This window comes from Balaenoptera borealis, assembly GCF_965194805.1.
Source record: "Balaenoptera borealis genome assembly, chromosome: 1".
NCBI lineage: Eukaryota > Metazoa > Chordata > Mammalia > Artiodactyla > Balaenopteridae > Balaenoptera > Balaenoptera borealis.
The window spans coordinates 159,369,588-159,385,832 of NC_138860.1; the positions used below are offsets into that span (position 1 = coordinate 159,369,588).

General features: G+C 42.3%; 1 protein-coding gene across 2 annotated transcripts in view; it reads right to left on the reverse strand.

Annotated features, from left to right (window-relative positions):
- The window catches only part of YBX1 (Y-box binding protein 1), an 18,745-nt gene extending 3,202 nt beyond the window's left edge, over positions 1–15,543 (reverse strand). Inside the window, exons 1-6 of one of the 2 annotated variants that reach the window (XM_082388982.1) lie at positions 15,222–15,543; positions 14,444–14,507; positions 4,943–4,976; positions 2,323–2,412; positions 1,721–2,023; positions 1,536–1,618 (exon numbers count right to left, since the gene is read on the reverse strand). In XM_082388982.1, the coding sequence (XP_082245108.1) occupies positions 1,536–1,618; positions 1,721–2,023; positions 2,323–2,412; positions 4,943–4,976; positions 14,444–14,507; positions 15,222–15,387 (740 nt within the window). In that variant the 5' untranslated portion in view covers positions 15,388–15,543. The remainder of the gene's footprint in view (positions 1–1,535; positions 1,619–1,720; positions 2,024–2,322; positions 2,413–4,942; positions 4,977–14,443; positions 14,508–15,221) is intronic. The other variant, XM_082388983.1, reaches the window with a different exon arrangement.
- Positions 15,544–16,245: the final 702 nt, after the last annotated feature.

A 16,245-nucleotide genomic window follows, 5' to 3' on the forward strand; every position in this document is an offset into this window, starting at 1 on the left:
CTGCTGCTCAAAATGGCTGGAAAAGTACAACTATGTTGGGTGGACCCACTTTAAGTTTGTGAACACTATTATTTGATTTCCCCTGTCTATTTCTCTAGAGATAATTTCACATCTTTGTCCCAAACTCCCCAAACCTCTCTCACCCCTCTCCTTTTGACTTCACTAACACACCGGGGCCCATATACTCTGGCTTCTTACACGTGCAATGCCCATGGTTCCTAGCAAAAGACCAACCCACTATTTGTGGACCATACCCTATCCTAACTGAAGACAGTTCCAGCAGTTACTTCCCTAACAACTGTCCTCTTTTACTACATTTTCCAGCCTACAAATATGTTTATTTCTCAAACAAAAAAATCCTTTCTTGATGACACATTTCCCTTTATTGCCACCTCATCTGTCTCCTTCTCAGCAAAACTCCTGCTATAATAGGTCTCAGATTTCTTACAATTTGCTCTTGGATCTACATCAATCAGAATTTCACCCCATGGATTATAAGTAGCATGTGTCATTTACTACTTTGAACAAAAAATTCCTGGCTAAACAGTTTGGACAGCCCTGCATTCGTTGAGATAAACTATAAACTTTAAGGCAAATCAATCTATCTACCTTATCTATCTCACCATAGCAATTATCTGGCACTGTAATACTAGTCTATTCATTCAAATGAGACCATTTAGTCTAACTTAAACCAAAAGGCAAACAGTAAAACAGAAGCACTTGACAACAAAAATTCATTTGCTATTTTTAAGAACACCAATGAAACTAGGTAGAAAATTTAAGCAGCTACAATGTAAGAAAAAGTAGACCAAGGATTCTGCCCTTGGAATTTAAATGGACAGACTGCCATGAAAGCCTATTTTAGACCATTTATCACTATTACAGATAAACATTATCACTATTTAAAAACATAGTGTGATTATTTGCAGTATTTCAACAAGGTATCTATGTCTAGGTTTAAAATAGTATACTACCGGGATCACATCTGGAGACCCAATGCTCTAAAACCCTTAAAAGAAATAACTGCTACACCAGTCAATCCTAACACTGTGGGACCGGGAACACTGTCTCAGTGTGCTACATATATGTATAAACGTGTCTGGCTCATGGAGCTCTTCCCTAATTACTCTATACTCTAATAATTAAATACCTTCTGTTAAAAAGATATGCTTACCTTTTACCTTTCTCCCTCCCAATGAACCAGGTCTTACAGTTATAATACAATGCGGTTTAAACTACTATTCTTACCTGTTAAAGGACAGAAAATGTGAAATTCCATACCCTCATTAGAGAAAAACAACAACAAAACCAACTGCATAAAGTAGACCACATCTATAAAGGTTTTTTTAACCAGTGCCAGCAAAGATGCAAAGAACACATTCTCAAAGATAACTGACTTCAGGTTCACCTCTTAGGCATCTGATGAAAGAAAATGTGAAGTGTTAACAGATAAATGACTGAAAAAGCCTGCAGAAGAAGCATGATACTGCTGAGTCCTAATACATGCTTGAGAAATTTTAAAATACAAACCATACCTGCGGAATCGTGGTCTATAACCCCGATACATATTCTGTCTCACTGGTCTACCTTGTTCTCCTGCACCCTGGTTGTCAGCACCCTGAAAAGGCAATGGAAATCAAGCCAATGTGGACCAGTAAAAACCCAACCAGACAGAAGTCTGAATACCACAGCAGTTAAAAATAAATAAAATCACATTTACCTCCATCACTTCTCCCTGCACAGGAGGGTTGGAATACTGTGGTCGACGCCCGTAGGGTCTCCGCATGTAGTAAGGTGGGAACCTTCGCCTGCGGTAGGGCCGGCGCTGTTGGGCCTGGCCTTCAGGAGCACTCTCCGATCCCTCATTCTTTTCCCCACTCTCACTATTCTGGTAATTCTGCTGGTAATTGCGTGGAGGACCCCTGCGACGTGGATAGCGTCTATAATGGTTACGGTCTGCTGCGTATTTACTGCCTTGTACTGGAACTCCACCAGGGCCTGTAACATTTGCTGCCTCCGCACCCTACAAAAGCCATCATATATTGATAGTGACGATGGAATTAAGTACACTTAACAAAACTTACACAAAGCAAATAAAAAAGGGTCTCTGTGGCCAGGGGTGCATAGAAATGATTAAATATTAGTTCCTCACTGTTCTGAAGAGATAGCCCTCTAACTGCAGCCAGCACATTAGGATTGATGCACCTGTGTTCAAGTGGTCACCTGACCCATCCATCCACATTAGAGCCACCATCCTAATGGATGAGATCTCCAAAATATTTCCATACTGAAGTCAAACCTTTACACAAAAAGCATCCTCACCTTTTCTCCTTCAACAACATCAAACTCCACAGTCTCTCCATCTCCTACACTGCGAAGGTACTTCCTGGGGTTATTCTTCTTTATGGCAGTCTAGTAATATCACATTCCAAAAATAGATTAACAGGGGAGAATAATGTGCTTTTTCATTTAAAATGTACCAGAGTCAACAATATTTTAGCTTGGATATACACTTAAAATTAGCTTTAAATAAGACCAAACCATCAATAAATTTAGGAAAACAGGGACCAATGCTACCCCCAACCTCAACCAAAATACTCCAATCTTACAAGGCCCCAGCATTTTACCACTATTTTCCAAACTAAAACAAGTAATTTAACACTCAAGACAGACACTATATAGATATATATTTTAAAATGCTTTTTGAAAAAGCATTGTATGTAGCTTTGAACAAAATGAGGATATCCATCTATCCCCAAAGACTGCACTTAATAGTAGAAGCTAGCCCCACACAGGGCCAGTTTAGATGACAGGCGAGTTTAGTTTTGCATGCTTCAAAGTTGACCAAACCAACTTTGTCCCTGTGTTACCATATCAAACTCAATTACAAATGTCAACCAAAATCCCTTCCAACCTGACTGTGGTAATACTTCGATGGAAATGCAATTCACGTGAATTAACTATGCCACTTTTAATATTCCGACTGACTGGGACAGTTTGTTATTACCTCCCCAGAATACATTAAATCTCACATTGTTACTTGTTCTCCAGACTTCTACGACAAAGTTAAAGGGGAAGAATAATATCTCACGTTTGTAGTACTTCCATAAAGTTCTTCCACACATTACCCACTCAATCTCATTATGACAGATGATGTGAGGTGTTATTATTCCTCTTTTAAGGTAATAAACAGGATTTAAAGTTAGGTGACTTGCCCAAGGTCACACAGTAAGTGGCAGAGTATGGACTTTTCTAAATCCAGGTCTCTTGGGACTCCAAATCTCATGTTCATTCTACTACATCACAGCAGTATCCATTACAGGATCACTCATGCATTTCCATTCCAGAGGAGGCAGGACAACCAACAAATCTGAAGCCAATTAAGCTAAGTTGCCCAGAACTGCAGTCTCCTTGATACACCACCAAGACCTGAGCAGCCAAAGTCCTAAGAAACAACTAAATGTTGAAACCACCTCCAAAATAAAGAGGAAAGCATATTGGCGACACCTTGTGGGTTGGTACAAGCGGGTGATATGCATTCAGCCAAATAATTGATCTCATCTGTCATCTAAACTGTCACAAAGTTTTCATACCTTTCATATAACTCAATTATCTGCAGTCATAGGGGATAGCAGAAGTATGGGTAATTAAAATCCCAAACTCTTATTTTGGTCAGCATTTTCAATGCCCTCCCCAATCTTCCCAAACCCTTTACTGTTGCTGACAGGTAGCAAGACTGGCAAGCTTGCTGTCTCGTGCACCTAATTCTGCAAATTCCTTTGAACATGCAAAAGGGAAGTAAGGAACAGGTTAAGTGTTTGTATTCAATTTTATAAAATAAACATTTGTTTTAATATAACACTTTGCCTGAGCAGTCCTGTATTTGTTTAGAATTTAAAAGTTTCCATGCTTATGTGTGACCCTGTGATTACTGGACAGGGTTTTCGATGTATCTAGAAATTGATCTGGCTTCCCCCTTGATTGCCACTGAGTGCTGTACAGGACACTTCAGAGAGCTACAAAACACCAACCTAAGACAGCCCTTCCTATGAAGTATGCTGCCAGCCAAACTCATACCTCCCTGAATAAAGGCGTGAGTGTAGACTGACTTTGTCTTTTGATGTCTACATTACAGTATAGTGGTTAAAAAGTTCTTAGAGTGATTTTCAATACAAGTTGACAATATTTCAACAGTCTTAGTAAAAAAAAAAAAAAAAACTGCAGAGTACATAAAAGTACACATTTATAAACATTTTTCCTACCCACTGCATTCCTATGAGGATAATTAAGTCCAGTGGGGCCTATGATATACTTAAGGTTGAAATATTAGTGTTCATTTGGCAGTGGCTTACTTTAACAATAAACTCCTTAATGTTTAAGCATTTTCCAAAATAATTTCCTTAAATGGTACTTGTGGGGGAAGTTCAGCATGTAGCACCTATCCTGTTGTAACAGAAAGACCTATGCTACATTTGCCAGTTTTTCAACATTCATTTCAAATTAATGTATTTTGCAGCTTTGGCCGATTTCTCCCAGGATTACTGTTATTTGTCCTTACCAGAGGTAATTCTAACAGCATCTTGTCAAAGTTTCTGTGTATCTATAGCAACGGTATTAGTTCAAGTTTAGATTAATGGAGGTTTTCAGTTCATCTGCAATTAGGCTTCAAAATTTAGTGTAACGAGTAGAGCAGATTCAACACTTAAAAAAGCTATAGCTATTAACAAAATACCAATGTGAAACACCTATTTTAATTAAGTGAACTGCCAACATAATGTTTCAATCTATACATTTAAGCTGTACTACCTCTCTTCCTGTGGGAACTAAATTGTTTGGTGACTGGACTTAACCTTTTTGCAAGGAACAGTAGTTGACAAGATATCCACCCTTTTCTTCCCACAAGCCTTGAGCCAGAAGTGTAAATATCCACAGGAGCACTCACCTGGTGTACAAATACATCTTCCTTGGTGTCATTCCTACAAGATAGAACCAAGTTGAACAAGTTATAAAATTGAACACTGCATTTCATGTTGCCAAAGATTAAAAATACACTTGGTCCTTTTGTGCACTCCCCTCCCCTTTTTAGAGACTTTCTCGGCTGACAACCAGCCATTAGGAAATTAAGAAACAGAACAAAAACACAACTAGTAAGCCACAACGGTTTTGCTAATAACTCTCACTATCTACCTTAGAAGCATTAAAGACTAATAAAGTGTGACCTACTAAGCCATTAAGAGGATAGAAGTGACTAGCAACATATATTCTGTCACTCCTCATCCTACTAAACAAGTGTTCCTGCACAACCCACTCCTACCTCTAAGAGCATGGTTACTAACTTAAGTAGGAGAGATCATGAACATATTCTCTTCCATTAATTACTAGCTTCCTTCTCACTTCATCCTCAATCATTTCCTTTTTACCATTTCCAATTCCCAACTTTCCTTGAGGATCATAAAGATGACCACAGAATGTACAATACCAGGAATGAGCCCTAAATGTAAACTATGGACTTTGGATAATAATGATGTGTCTGTGTAGATTTATCAATTGTAACAAATGTATCCCTTTGGTACAGTATAGTGGGGGAAGTCATGGGTACAATGTGTAGGCCTGGGGTATATGGGAACTATGTATTTTCTGCTCAACTTCGCCATGAACCTAAACTGCTCTTAAAAATAAAGTACTGATTAAAAATAGAGAGACAAGATCACAATGAAGTACAAATATGAACACCACCAATACTGACATCATTCACACGGCAAGCATTGTTTGTGCTGGAGAACTAAGGCGGTGAAGATGAATGAAACTTTTTACTAGCACACACAACCCCCTTTTTTCCTTCATATGACACCATTTTACAACAATCTTTAGTCTGTTTCTAAAGAAATATGGTTGAAATATTTGCTTCAGGACTTTACAAGTAGCTATTAAAGGAGGCAACATTTGCCCTAAGTCTTAAAGGAGTTTACTGGAAAATGAGAAAGATGTTCCAGGTGGAGAGGTCATGGACATGGGTAAAACCAACAATGAGCAAATTAAGTGCAAGTTGGGTTCAAACTAGCTGGAGAATATGGCTAGGGCTGTGGCTGTGTGGAAGGGTGAATATGGGCTAAATCATCATGTAGGTAGAGAAGCCAGTAAACGCTTTTATGTAGTGGACATATAAATTATTAGATAAATTAGAACAGGATAAATTATTCGGTGTTAAAAAGTGGTTGCTATTATGAAAAGTTTGAAGCCAAGAGGAGACCTGTTAGTTATAAAAGCTACACCAGAAGTCCAGACTAGGACTGATGGAGGCCTGGACTAAGGGGCTGTGTACGAGGGAGTAGACTTGAGATATCGTTCTTGAATTAATATGGGAAAAACTTTGTGGATGAATGGAGGCTAGAAGTCAGGGGGCACTGGTGAATGATCTGAATTTTTAGCTTAGAGATTGCAGGTCACGGTGATGATACTATGAACAAAAAGAAGCACTGGAGGAGCAACAACATTTCTAGACCTTTATTGATTTACCCTACCCTATTGTCTTTAGGTCAGAGTTGAGAGAGGACTCAGTAATAGTTCTAGTGTTTAATGACAAAAGGAACAAAGGTTACAATGAACTAGCCTGACTGGTTTACTGACTATTGGCTCCTTGCTGATCCATGGAGCAATGTATGCACCAAAGAATCCATATAGCTCGGATTATCATAACATGAGGACATTTAATTTATGGAAACAGGATTACTTACACACACACACACACACACACACACACACACACACACACACACACACACACACACACACACAGAGTAAGCTACCCAAAGCAGGCGAGTGAAAACTGACCTTATAAGCTAGTTGAGTATTAGGAACACCTACGTATTAATGGTTGCTCATAATGTCCACCTGTCATATAGGTCCACATACCTCACATAAAAACAGTTCCATAGCCACCACTAATTAGCTTTCATCTCCAACACGATTGAATTTCAAGCTCTAAGGTTGTTCCAAAGACAGGGGGCACTACTTCCATTAAAGGGAGTGAAGGGTATAAGACTTGTCAGATGACTAGGTAAAGGATAGCTGGTATTGGACTTCCATGTAAGTAAATTAATTGAGTTCTGAATATAGTATTTTACAGTTTTAATATGCATTAAAATTTCCTAAAAAATGCAGCTTTCAAGAGAGGGATTTTTTATTACTGACAATGTCACCCACGTATCTGGGTAGCCAATACAACATTTTTTTCTAATATAGTTGCAAATAGACATTTACAGATGGAAAACATTATACACCCCAATAAAAAGAAGTAAAAGCAGTTATCTACGAATTTTACTTCAGGGCTGTAAAAGGAGTATTAAAAAAATTCACCAAAACTACTTCTCCAGTCAGGACAATCTTAAAGATAGTACAAGACAGGTAGTACATACAAGATAAATCATCTCTTGGAAAACAGCTTAGGGAGAGGTTTTCTGGGTACAGAGCTATGTGGAAACCAATATATGTTCACTAATGATGTCTTGCCAGACAAGGTGATACTCATTTATTTTGTTGTCACTAAACCAGTCTATAAGAGAATATATCATGGTCAAAAGATATATAGATCTTAGGGGACTTCCCTGGTGGTGCAGTGGTTAAGAATCCGCCTGCCAATGCAGGGGACACGGGTTCGAGCCCTGGTCCGGGAAGATCCCACATGCTGCGGAGTAACTAAGCCCGTGCGCCACAACTACTGGGCCTGAGCTCTAGACCCTGCGAGCCACAACTACTGAAGCCCGCAAGCCTAGAGCCCATGCTCCGCAACAAGAGAAGCCACTGCAATGAGAAGCCCATGCACCGCAACAAAAAGTAGCCCCCGTTTGCCACAACTAGAGAAAGCCTGTGCGCAGCAATGAAGACCCAATGCAGCCAAAAAAAAAAAGTATGTAGATTTTAGGGAAAAACTTGAGAGATCAAAAAATGTAGTTTTAGCCAAGCCATAATACTACAGTATGGATGCAATAAATCAATCTAGTTGCAACTTGTTAAAGGACTACCAAGAAGTTCAGGGCACTACCAATAGGAAACCTGATTTTTACTCCTCATTCTACTATTAACAGCTGTGTAACCTTGGAAAGCTGTCCCCTCCTAACTGGATCTTTTTCTTCACCCACAAAAGGGGAAAAGCTTCGACACCTAACAGCTTATACTGCAGAGGGTTTACGTTCCAGATACTGTGCCAAGCGCTTTAACTCTTTAGATCATACCAATCCCAAGGTAGGTGCTTTTATATTAACCCCCCCGTTCTACAAATTAGGAAAATGAAGTATGCGGTCATCTGCTTAGACTGGTAGAATTTGATTCCACAGGCCCTGCGCTTTATCATGTTGAGAACTCAAAAAGGACCAGTTTGGAAATGTTTACATATTTCAGCTGTAGAAGCAGATAACAGCATATGGTTTCTCCCATTTTGGGAGAGGACAACAATGAATAACAAGCATCCCTACATCCTCACCTGTAGTACACAAAGTTATTCGTATAATTAGACCAAGGTTCTGCTGCACGTTGCCCCCTCACTTCCCTCAACACTTAAAAAATGTAAAAACCATTCTCTGCTCACCAGCCAGATAAAACCAGTTCTGAGAGGGTTTCTCAACTCCTGATCTATAGTAATACTGGAAAAAAGGCATGTCATGGCTACTAGAGATCTTACTGAAGAGGGAAAAGCAGCAATTGAAGATGACCAAAATGGCTCATCAAGAAGCATGTTTTAACCTTTAACTATTTATTAATGCAATGAGGAGAGAATGGAGGCATCACCAGCACTGCCTCTTACCTCCTGAGAACCAAGAAGCCTACTTCTGCCTTTACCATACTTTACTGAGGGTGGAAGGTTAGACACAAGCGAAAGTATGAGCTCCAACCCCTTGGAGCCAAGTCACTGAAAACAAAAGCTGCCATTCTTCTGTCTAGCACTTAGCACACTGCAGGAACATGGTAGGTGCTCAATTTTAAAGTACCTATTGAGTGTCTACTATTCATTAACATTAGCCAGCTCTAATCTACCACAAGCCACTGGGCTGATGATGAAAGGATAGCAAGCCCAAAGGCCTCATTCAATTCTTTAATACTGTTGGGTATTTACTTGTGCTAGTTAGCTATCTGGGCATTGTGCTAAGCACAAGAAATAAAAATAAGATGTGGCCTATCCTCAAGGATTTCTATCTAGAAGGCCACCACTATTCAATCTAAGGCAGCAGCTGAATTACCAAATATGGTTTTCTACATATTATAGTATGTTAAGTCATACTAATCAGAGAGGAAGGAGGAGAGAGGGGCAAGGTGGGATATAGAACACAATGGTTAAGAGCTCCTTATCAGAACCACTGGAGCCAAGGTTGGAATCCTGGCTATCCCCATTACTAACTACATAATCTTGGGCAAAGTGCCTTATTTGTAAAGCCAAATATCTAAGTTTGTTTTCTAGTAGCCATAATAAAAAGTAAAGACAAGTAAAACTAATTTGATCATTTCAACATACATGGTCAACATAAAATATTGAAGTATCTTACATTCAGTTTCTCAGATGCTTAATAGCCACATGTACCTACTACTGTATTGGACAGCATAGACTTAAAGTGTTCCAACAGTGTCATTCCATGTATCACACACCAGCCCTCCCATTCTCCTGCAGTCAAGTGTACTCTTTTTGCTGTATTCTTCTACTCCACCTCTTGGTATTAATACATCATTATTTACAACTGAAAATTTTTTAATGAAAACATACTTTTCTCACCTATCTAGAAATATAATATTGTTCTCATTCAGCAAATAACACAGTAGTGACTTCAAGGAAAAAGAAATCACACAGATAGCAAGACACTGAAGAAAAAAAGGGGAGACCATTTTAAGTTAAGAGAATGCCAAAGAAAAAGAAATCCTGCAGGGATCTAAAGAAAATGGAACTCTCTTCAAAGTTCCTAATATAGCACAATGAAGGTATGTCTTTTTATGCCTCCACCCCCTTCCACCCCACCCCATCCCTCCCTTAGCACACCACCAAATCTTCAAGCCTTCCCTAGTGCCACAACATTTGCTCATTTAGGTTACAGACTACCTATGATTTCTTGGTTCTTACTGTGCGATCAAGTTATTATCAGTTTGACTTTAACAGCCCAAGAGACTTGGCAATCATCTTTCCACAGGTCTATAAAGTTAAAATTAACAGGGTTTGTAGGGTCACAGACTGTTGTATATTTTTCTCTTTTTTAACAACACTTAAAAAGGCAAAACCTGTTCTTGGTTCAGAGACCATATAAAAACAGAATGGGTTTAAAGATAAAGATCTAGGGCTTCCCTGGTGGCGTGGTGGTTGAGAATCTGCCAATGCAGGGGACACGGGTTCGAGCCCTGGTCTGGGAAGATCCCACATGCCGCGGAGCGGCTGGGCCCGTGAGCCACAACTACTGAGCCTGCGCAACTGGAGCCTGTGCTCCGCAACAAGAGAGGCCGCGATCGTGAGAGGCCCGCGCACCGCGATGAAGAGTGGCCCCTGCTTGCCACAACTAGAGAAAGCCCTTGCACAGAAACGAAGACCCAACACAGCCAAAAATAAATAAAATTAAAAAAAAAAAAAAGAAACTTAAAAAAAAGATAAAGATCTAATACTCTCTTTTAATTCCTTAATTGCCTCCCAATATTAGGTATTAAGCAAGTCCTTTACTTCGTAAAGACAATCTGCACGCTGGACTAGAACTATATTACAGCAATCCCTAACTATACGAAAATAAGCAGTGAAAAGCAGAAAGCTTTTCAAATCTGGGGAACTAGTAGCATACAGCTCTAGTGACAAGCTAGAGATCATTTAAGAAGAACCTTTCAATGGCCAAGAATAACCCCTGCCCCCATTATCTGTAACCATGTAGAAACAACCAAACTGAAGACGACTAGGGTCTATTTTCATAGACAGCAAAAACAGCAGTTAGCACACACCAACTCCAGTGTCAGAAAACAGAGTTCAAATCCTAGCTCTGCCACTTAGCAGCTACACTTCTGGGGCAAGTTTACTCAACCTCTCTGTGTTTCAGGATAGTACCTATTACCTGAAAGGTTGGATTAAATCCATTAGCTGATTTTAACCATTTACTACAGTTCCTAGCATAAATACTTGATAAACATTAGCTACTCTTATCACCACCATAATGAAGGATCAGTTATATACACATGGAATCCCCAATAGGTAGGCCCCCTGCAAAGGGAGACTAAACCTGACAGCCATGACTAAGTACTTTTTCTAAGGAGGGACAGCTAAACCTTTCCCTGGCTTGGTTTATTAAACATCATCCTAGACCATGGGTAAAAAGTAATACACATAAATGCATATAGGAAGGGAAGTCAACAACAGGAGAGAACTAAGCCTGACAGACTGTGGTAAAAAGAGAATGTATGCCCCATTTACAGGTGGTAATACTCATGACCAGCTGATTTTCATTTACATGGAACTAAAGACCCCAAAGCTAAAATACAGCTCTTAAAAAAAAGAAGATACTCTGGATCAGGTAGGCCACCAGTTTGTGATCTCTTCTCTGTTTGATTCTTTTTGCTCCATATACCTTGTCCAACCCTTACAATTCAGCATTTTAAGTACTCTGGATAACAGAAAAGTATTCCTATTCTGGTCACTATAAAAAGATGCATGTCCGATTGTAAAATAAATTGTTACTGATTCATGCCAATCTTTCATAAGTTTGGTGAGCATGGATTAATCCTCAACATCTGGAAGCAAAAGAGAAAATCAAGTTTCTAGATTTAAAAGCAGAGAATCAAACCCTGAAACCACTGACCCCGTGGCATCCTTCTAATGCCATCTTCAATAGTCTTGAGTGAAGTTTCTCATTATAAAATGAAAAGTAATTTTGGGGGGTTAATAAACGCCTCCAGTCACATAATCCAATTATCTTTTGCAGACACAGCACACAAAGGAATAACAATGAATTCCTAGACTACATAGCCTAACAAAATAAAACCGAAAATTTTGCTGTGTTAAAATCTTTCTACTCTTATTTAGCACCTTTCATACAATGAAACCCTTTAAAAAATAATTCTAACAAGGCTATAACAATTATCGCAGGCAATAACATAGACTGAAATACATGTTTACAATAAAAATACGTTTCTTTAAAGGAAAATTTTAATTAAAAATGTATTTCAATTATAAATACTTGAAGAACCTAGAATATATAATTCATAGAATTCCAAGGTTAAAATTAGAGCTACACCAATCATCCCAAACACTGCATCCTCTCCTTTATACAGAAACAGTACACGTGTGTGACACACACACTTTCTCTCTCAGGAGAGCCAGGTGCCTCCAGCCCCGAACCACCTGCTAGCTTCCAGAACTATAGTTCTTTAAGACATACATTTTCCATTAAGTAAGGTAAACCTCTCCTGAACTTACCTGCTGTTAGGTTTTAGTGTCTTGTTCAAGTCTCTGAATCATTGAAACGACAAGTTTTAGAAATGTAAAGCACATCTGAACCAGTTAGTGTGACAAAATACTTGAGGTTAAGACAGTCCAAACAAAGGATCATCAAAAGCCAACTTACATTTAACTTGCCCTGTATGATGGCCAAATGAGTTGATCGCAAGTCAGAACAGAGAGATTCAAGGAATGGCATCTCACAGAATAAAAATTTAGAGTATATGAAGAACTACTTTTATCTTGGATTATCAACTGTTCACTTGAAAAATATCATAACCTAAGTCCACTTAACAAATGCAGCAAAACAAAAAACATATGCTACAATTTCTAAAGCACAAACTACTTAAAAGCCTGCAAATTACAGTCCCTCTTAATGTGCACACCAGTGATATCCTATCACATTGGGTCAAAGGTCAAAAGCAGTGTTCCTCAAGGTAAGGCCCACAAGCCATAATCACCTGGAATTCTCCTTAAAAATGTACCCCAGACCCAATGAATCCAAGCTGGGAAGGAAGAATTCAGGAATGTGCATTTTTACCCTTCCAAGGTAAGCACACTTAAATTTGAAAACCACTGGTTTAAAGGTGAGGCCAATAAGGAGGATCAGAGTTAAGACTGAAATACTGATGGAAATGCTAACAAATTCAGACATCACCTAAAAAGTGATCGAATACTGGCATCAAAGCATTCCCTTCCTTCCTTCCTCTCTAGTAGCCCATTATCAAAAAACTGATGAAAACAATGTGGCCTTGGCCTGTCCCAAAGGCAGTCTGGAAAATTCCTAAAGATTTTGGAAGAGACAAAATGTTTCCCCACAACTGCAAACGTGGAAAACAAACCATCAAACGCTTACAATCTCTTTTGCTCTGAATGCTTCCACAATACCTTATGGTTGAGTAACTAACGGTTTTTCATCAGCCAGTTGCGTGTCTAAGCTTAATCTTGACCATTTGGCTTCCTTCAATAGTGCCCATTTCAGAAACATTTGGTGTTACTTCTTATTCTTAAGTTCTTTCAAACGTCTAGTGTAAGTAAGGATGGAAGACAGAAAATGCTGAGATGACTGTACCACACGTGTAAGGCCAATACTGCTGTTAGCGTGCACAGTGCTCTGCACCCTGGTAACTGCACTGCTAGCCTTGGCAGCCGTCTTGGATATGACGCCTGGCTGACAAGGAGACCATGAAGAGCACTGCGAGTAAACTGCCGTTGTTACCATCACTATAGCTACAAACAACTCTAAGGATTAATCCTAAAGATGCAGTTTGTAGCTCTGCCTTCAAATACGAAGAATAATGTTACCGTGGACTAAGACCGCTCTAATAAGCTACAACCAAAGCTTTAGTAAGTACGATTTGGGGGCATGGAAGTAGGAGAAATAAAAATTGAAGAAAGGAAACGGGCCATTCATTTTCTTCCAGATGTTACAGTATGAGCAAATAAAAACAACTGTTGTCAAAACAGCTCTAACGTGAAATTTATCAGAGGCACTGTAAAACAGCATACAGTGGAACACTAAACAAAGGATTTATATCCTTAGTCAAAACGACATACTTGCATTATCAAATCATTGTCTCTAAAGGGTAACAAGTTGTAAATAACCTACATAATTAGTGGCTCACATTTTCAAATACCAGTTTCAGTAACGTATAAAAGCTTGACAAGGATAAAAATGTGGTGGGCCTGAGCCTAACGGAATTATACCAAATCTTAGCTTTCTCAGTTTGCCGTAACTGGTAAGAGATGGCTCACTCCGCTTGCCTTTTAAATCGCTTTGTACCTTTCAAGTTAGCTTTAGATTAACATTTAGCTGCAAAACAAAGACAATCTCTAGATCCATTAATCCTTTCAAGTCACCAAGGAAAACAAAATCCCACTAACAATACACCAGAGGTGGCAACCTACACAAGCTCCAACAATCCCAAGTCCGCAAAGCCTACAGATGGGGCAGAGCATGCAAGAAACAGGACGAGGCTTCAGCGGCGGTCATCTCACCTGTTGATGAAACCATATCCGTTTCTTACATTGAACCATTTTACTGTTCCCAAAACCTTCGTTGCTGGAGAAAAACAAAAAACAAAAAAACCCCACAATTACCAGACATCCTTTTTTTTTTTTTTTTTTAAACCGCCACGCATCAGCATCCGGTGGCTCCCGCGTTCCCCGGCGGCGGCCCGCGGCCACCTGACAGCCTTTCTCTCCAGGGCCCGCCGGCCAGCCGCGCGGTCCACGTGGGTGAGTCCACCGCTGCGGAAGCCCGGGGCGCGGGCCCGAGCTGGGTGTGCGCGGGGACCGCGGGCTGCGGGCGCTGCGGCGAGCACGTGAGAAAAGGGAAGCCGCCCAGCCCACTCCGGCCTGCGTAGGCGGCGCGCCGCGCCCTCCGAGTACACGCGGAAGGGAGCGGGTGGGGGACGGAACAACGGCGTGCGGGCCCGAGCGCACGCGGCCGGCGGGCGGGCAGGCGCCGAGGGGAGGGACCCCGCCGCACACGCGGTCGGCGGCGCGCGGCCGCTCAGGGGGAGGGGCGCGCGGCCGCGCGGGGTCTGCAGGGGGCGCGGGAGGCGGCGCAGGCGCGCCTCGGGCACGCGGACCGGGCGGGCCGGCGTCCGCGAGTGGGGGGGGGGGCTTGGAGGGGGGGCTTGGGGGAGGGGTGGCCGCGCGCCGCCGAGTCGGTCCCCGCCGGCCGCGCGCCCGCAGGCTCGTCCCGCTTCGGGTAACGGTTCCGCCGCCAAGCTTCCCTCCCGCCCCACCCCCGTCCCCGTCCGGTCCTCACCGATGACCTTCTTGTCCCCGCCGGCAGGCGCCGCCGATGTGAGGCCACCCGGGCCGCCGCTCCCTGCGCCGCTGCCCGTCGTGCCGGGCTTGGTGTCGGCAGCGCTGAGGGCGGGGGCGGCGGGGGGGGCGGCGGGCGGCTGCTGGGTCTCGGCCTCGCTGCTCATGGTTGCGGTGATGGTGACTGGGGCCGGCTGCGGCAGCTGCGGCTCCTCCCGGGATGTGATGGTAACTAGGCCGGCGGCGGCGGTGGGGCTGCTCAGGGCTCTCTGGGGTCCGCTCTCCGCTCCCGCTACCGATCGAACTAGCGAGAATGGCGGGACGGGCGGGATAAGCCCGGCGATCGACCCGCCCCAAGGATCGTTCACTGGCCAGCAATGCTGTCAATCTCACCACCTGACCTCAACTCTTGGCTTCTATTGGCTAATACTCTATCACTCCTCCACTGTCATTGGCCCTTAGGCAGCTAATTCGGCCGACCTGCAACCGTTCCTGCCTCCGCCGCCGCCATAGAGACCGGAACTAGAATTAGAGTCAGCACGAGAACCATAGAGTACTCGAGAGGACGGGCAGAGGGAACGTGACTTTCACGAGGCGGCAACCTGGGCGGGCCCGAAGTCCGGGGCTGTGTCCTGGCCGAAGGAAAGGCACGGCCAGACGCCTGAGCCGGGATTACCCGACGTGACCCGGGGCCCAATTACACCTTAGTTCCATATGGAGAGAAGGCCTCCCGCCTGCCCTGCTCCAAATATGGTCCTTGTGACCTCAGACCATGACTGCAGATGGAGCTGCCTTTTCTACAATGGCCGTGTACTCGCGGCAGAGCTGAGAGTTTCTGGAACGGACTTAAACGTATGCATTCAAAGAGCGTCGGTTTACGGCGGAGCAGTCACCTTGGGGGGACCACGCAAGCTATCAGGCAGCCCTTGCCCAGCATATGGAGGGCGGGGATGTACTCCGTGGGGACCTGCCTTCCGATCTATCATACCAGGCACAGGAGGACTGTCTTTAAGTATTCACGTCTT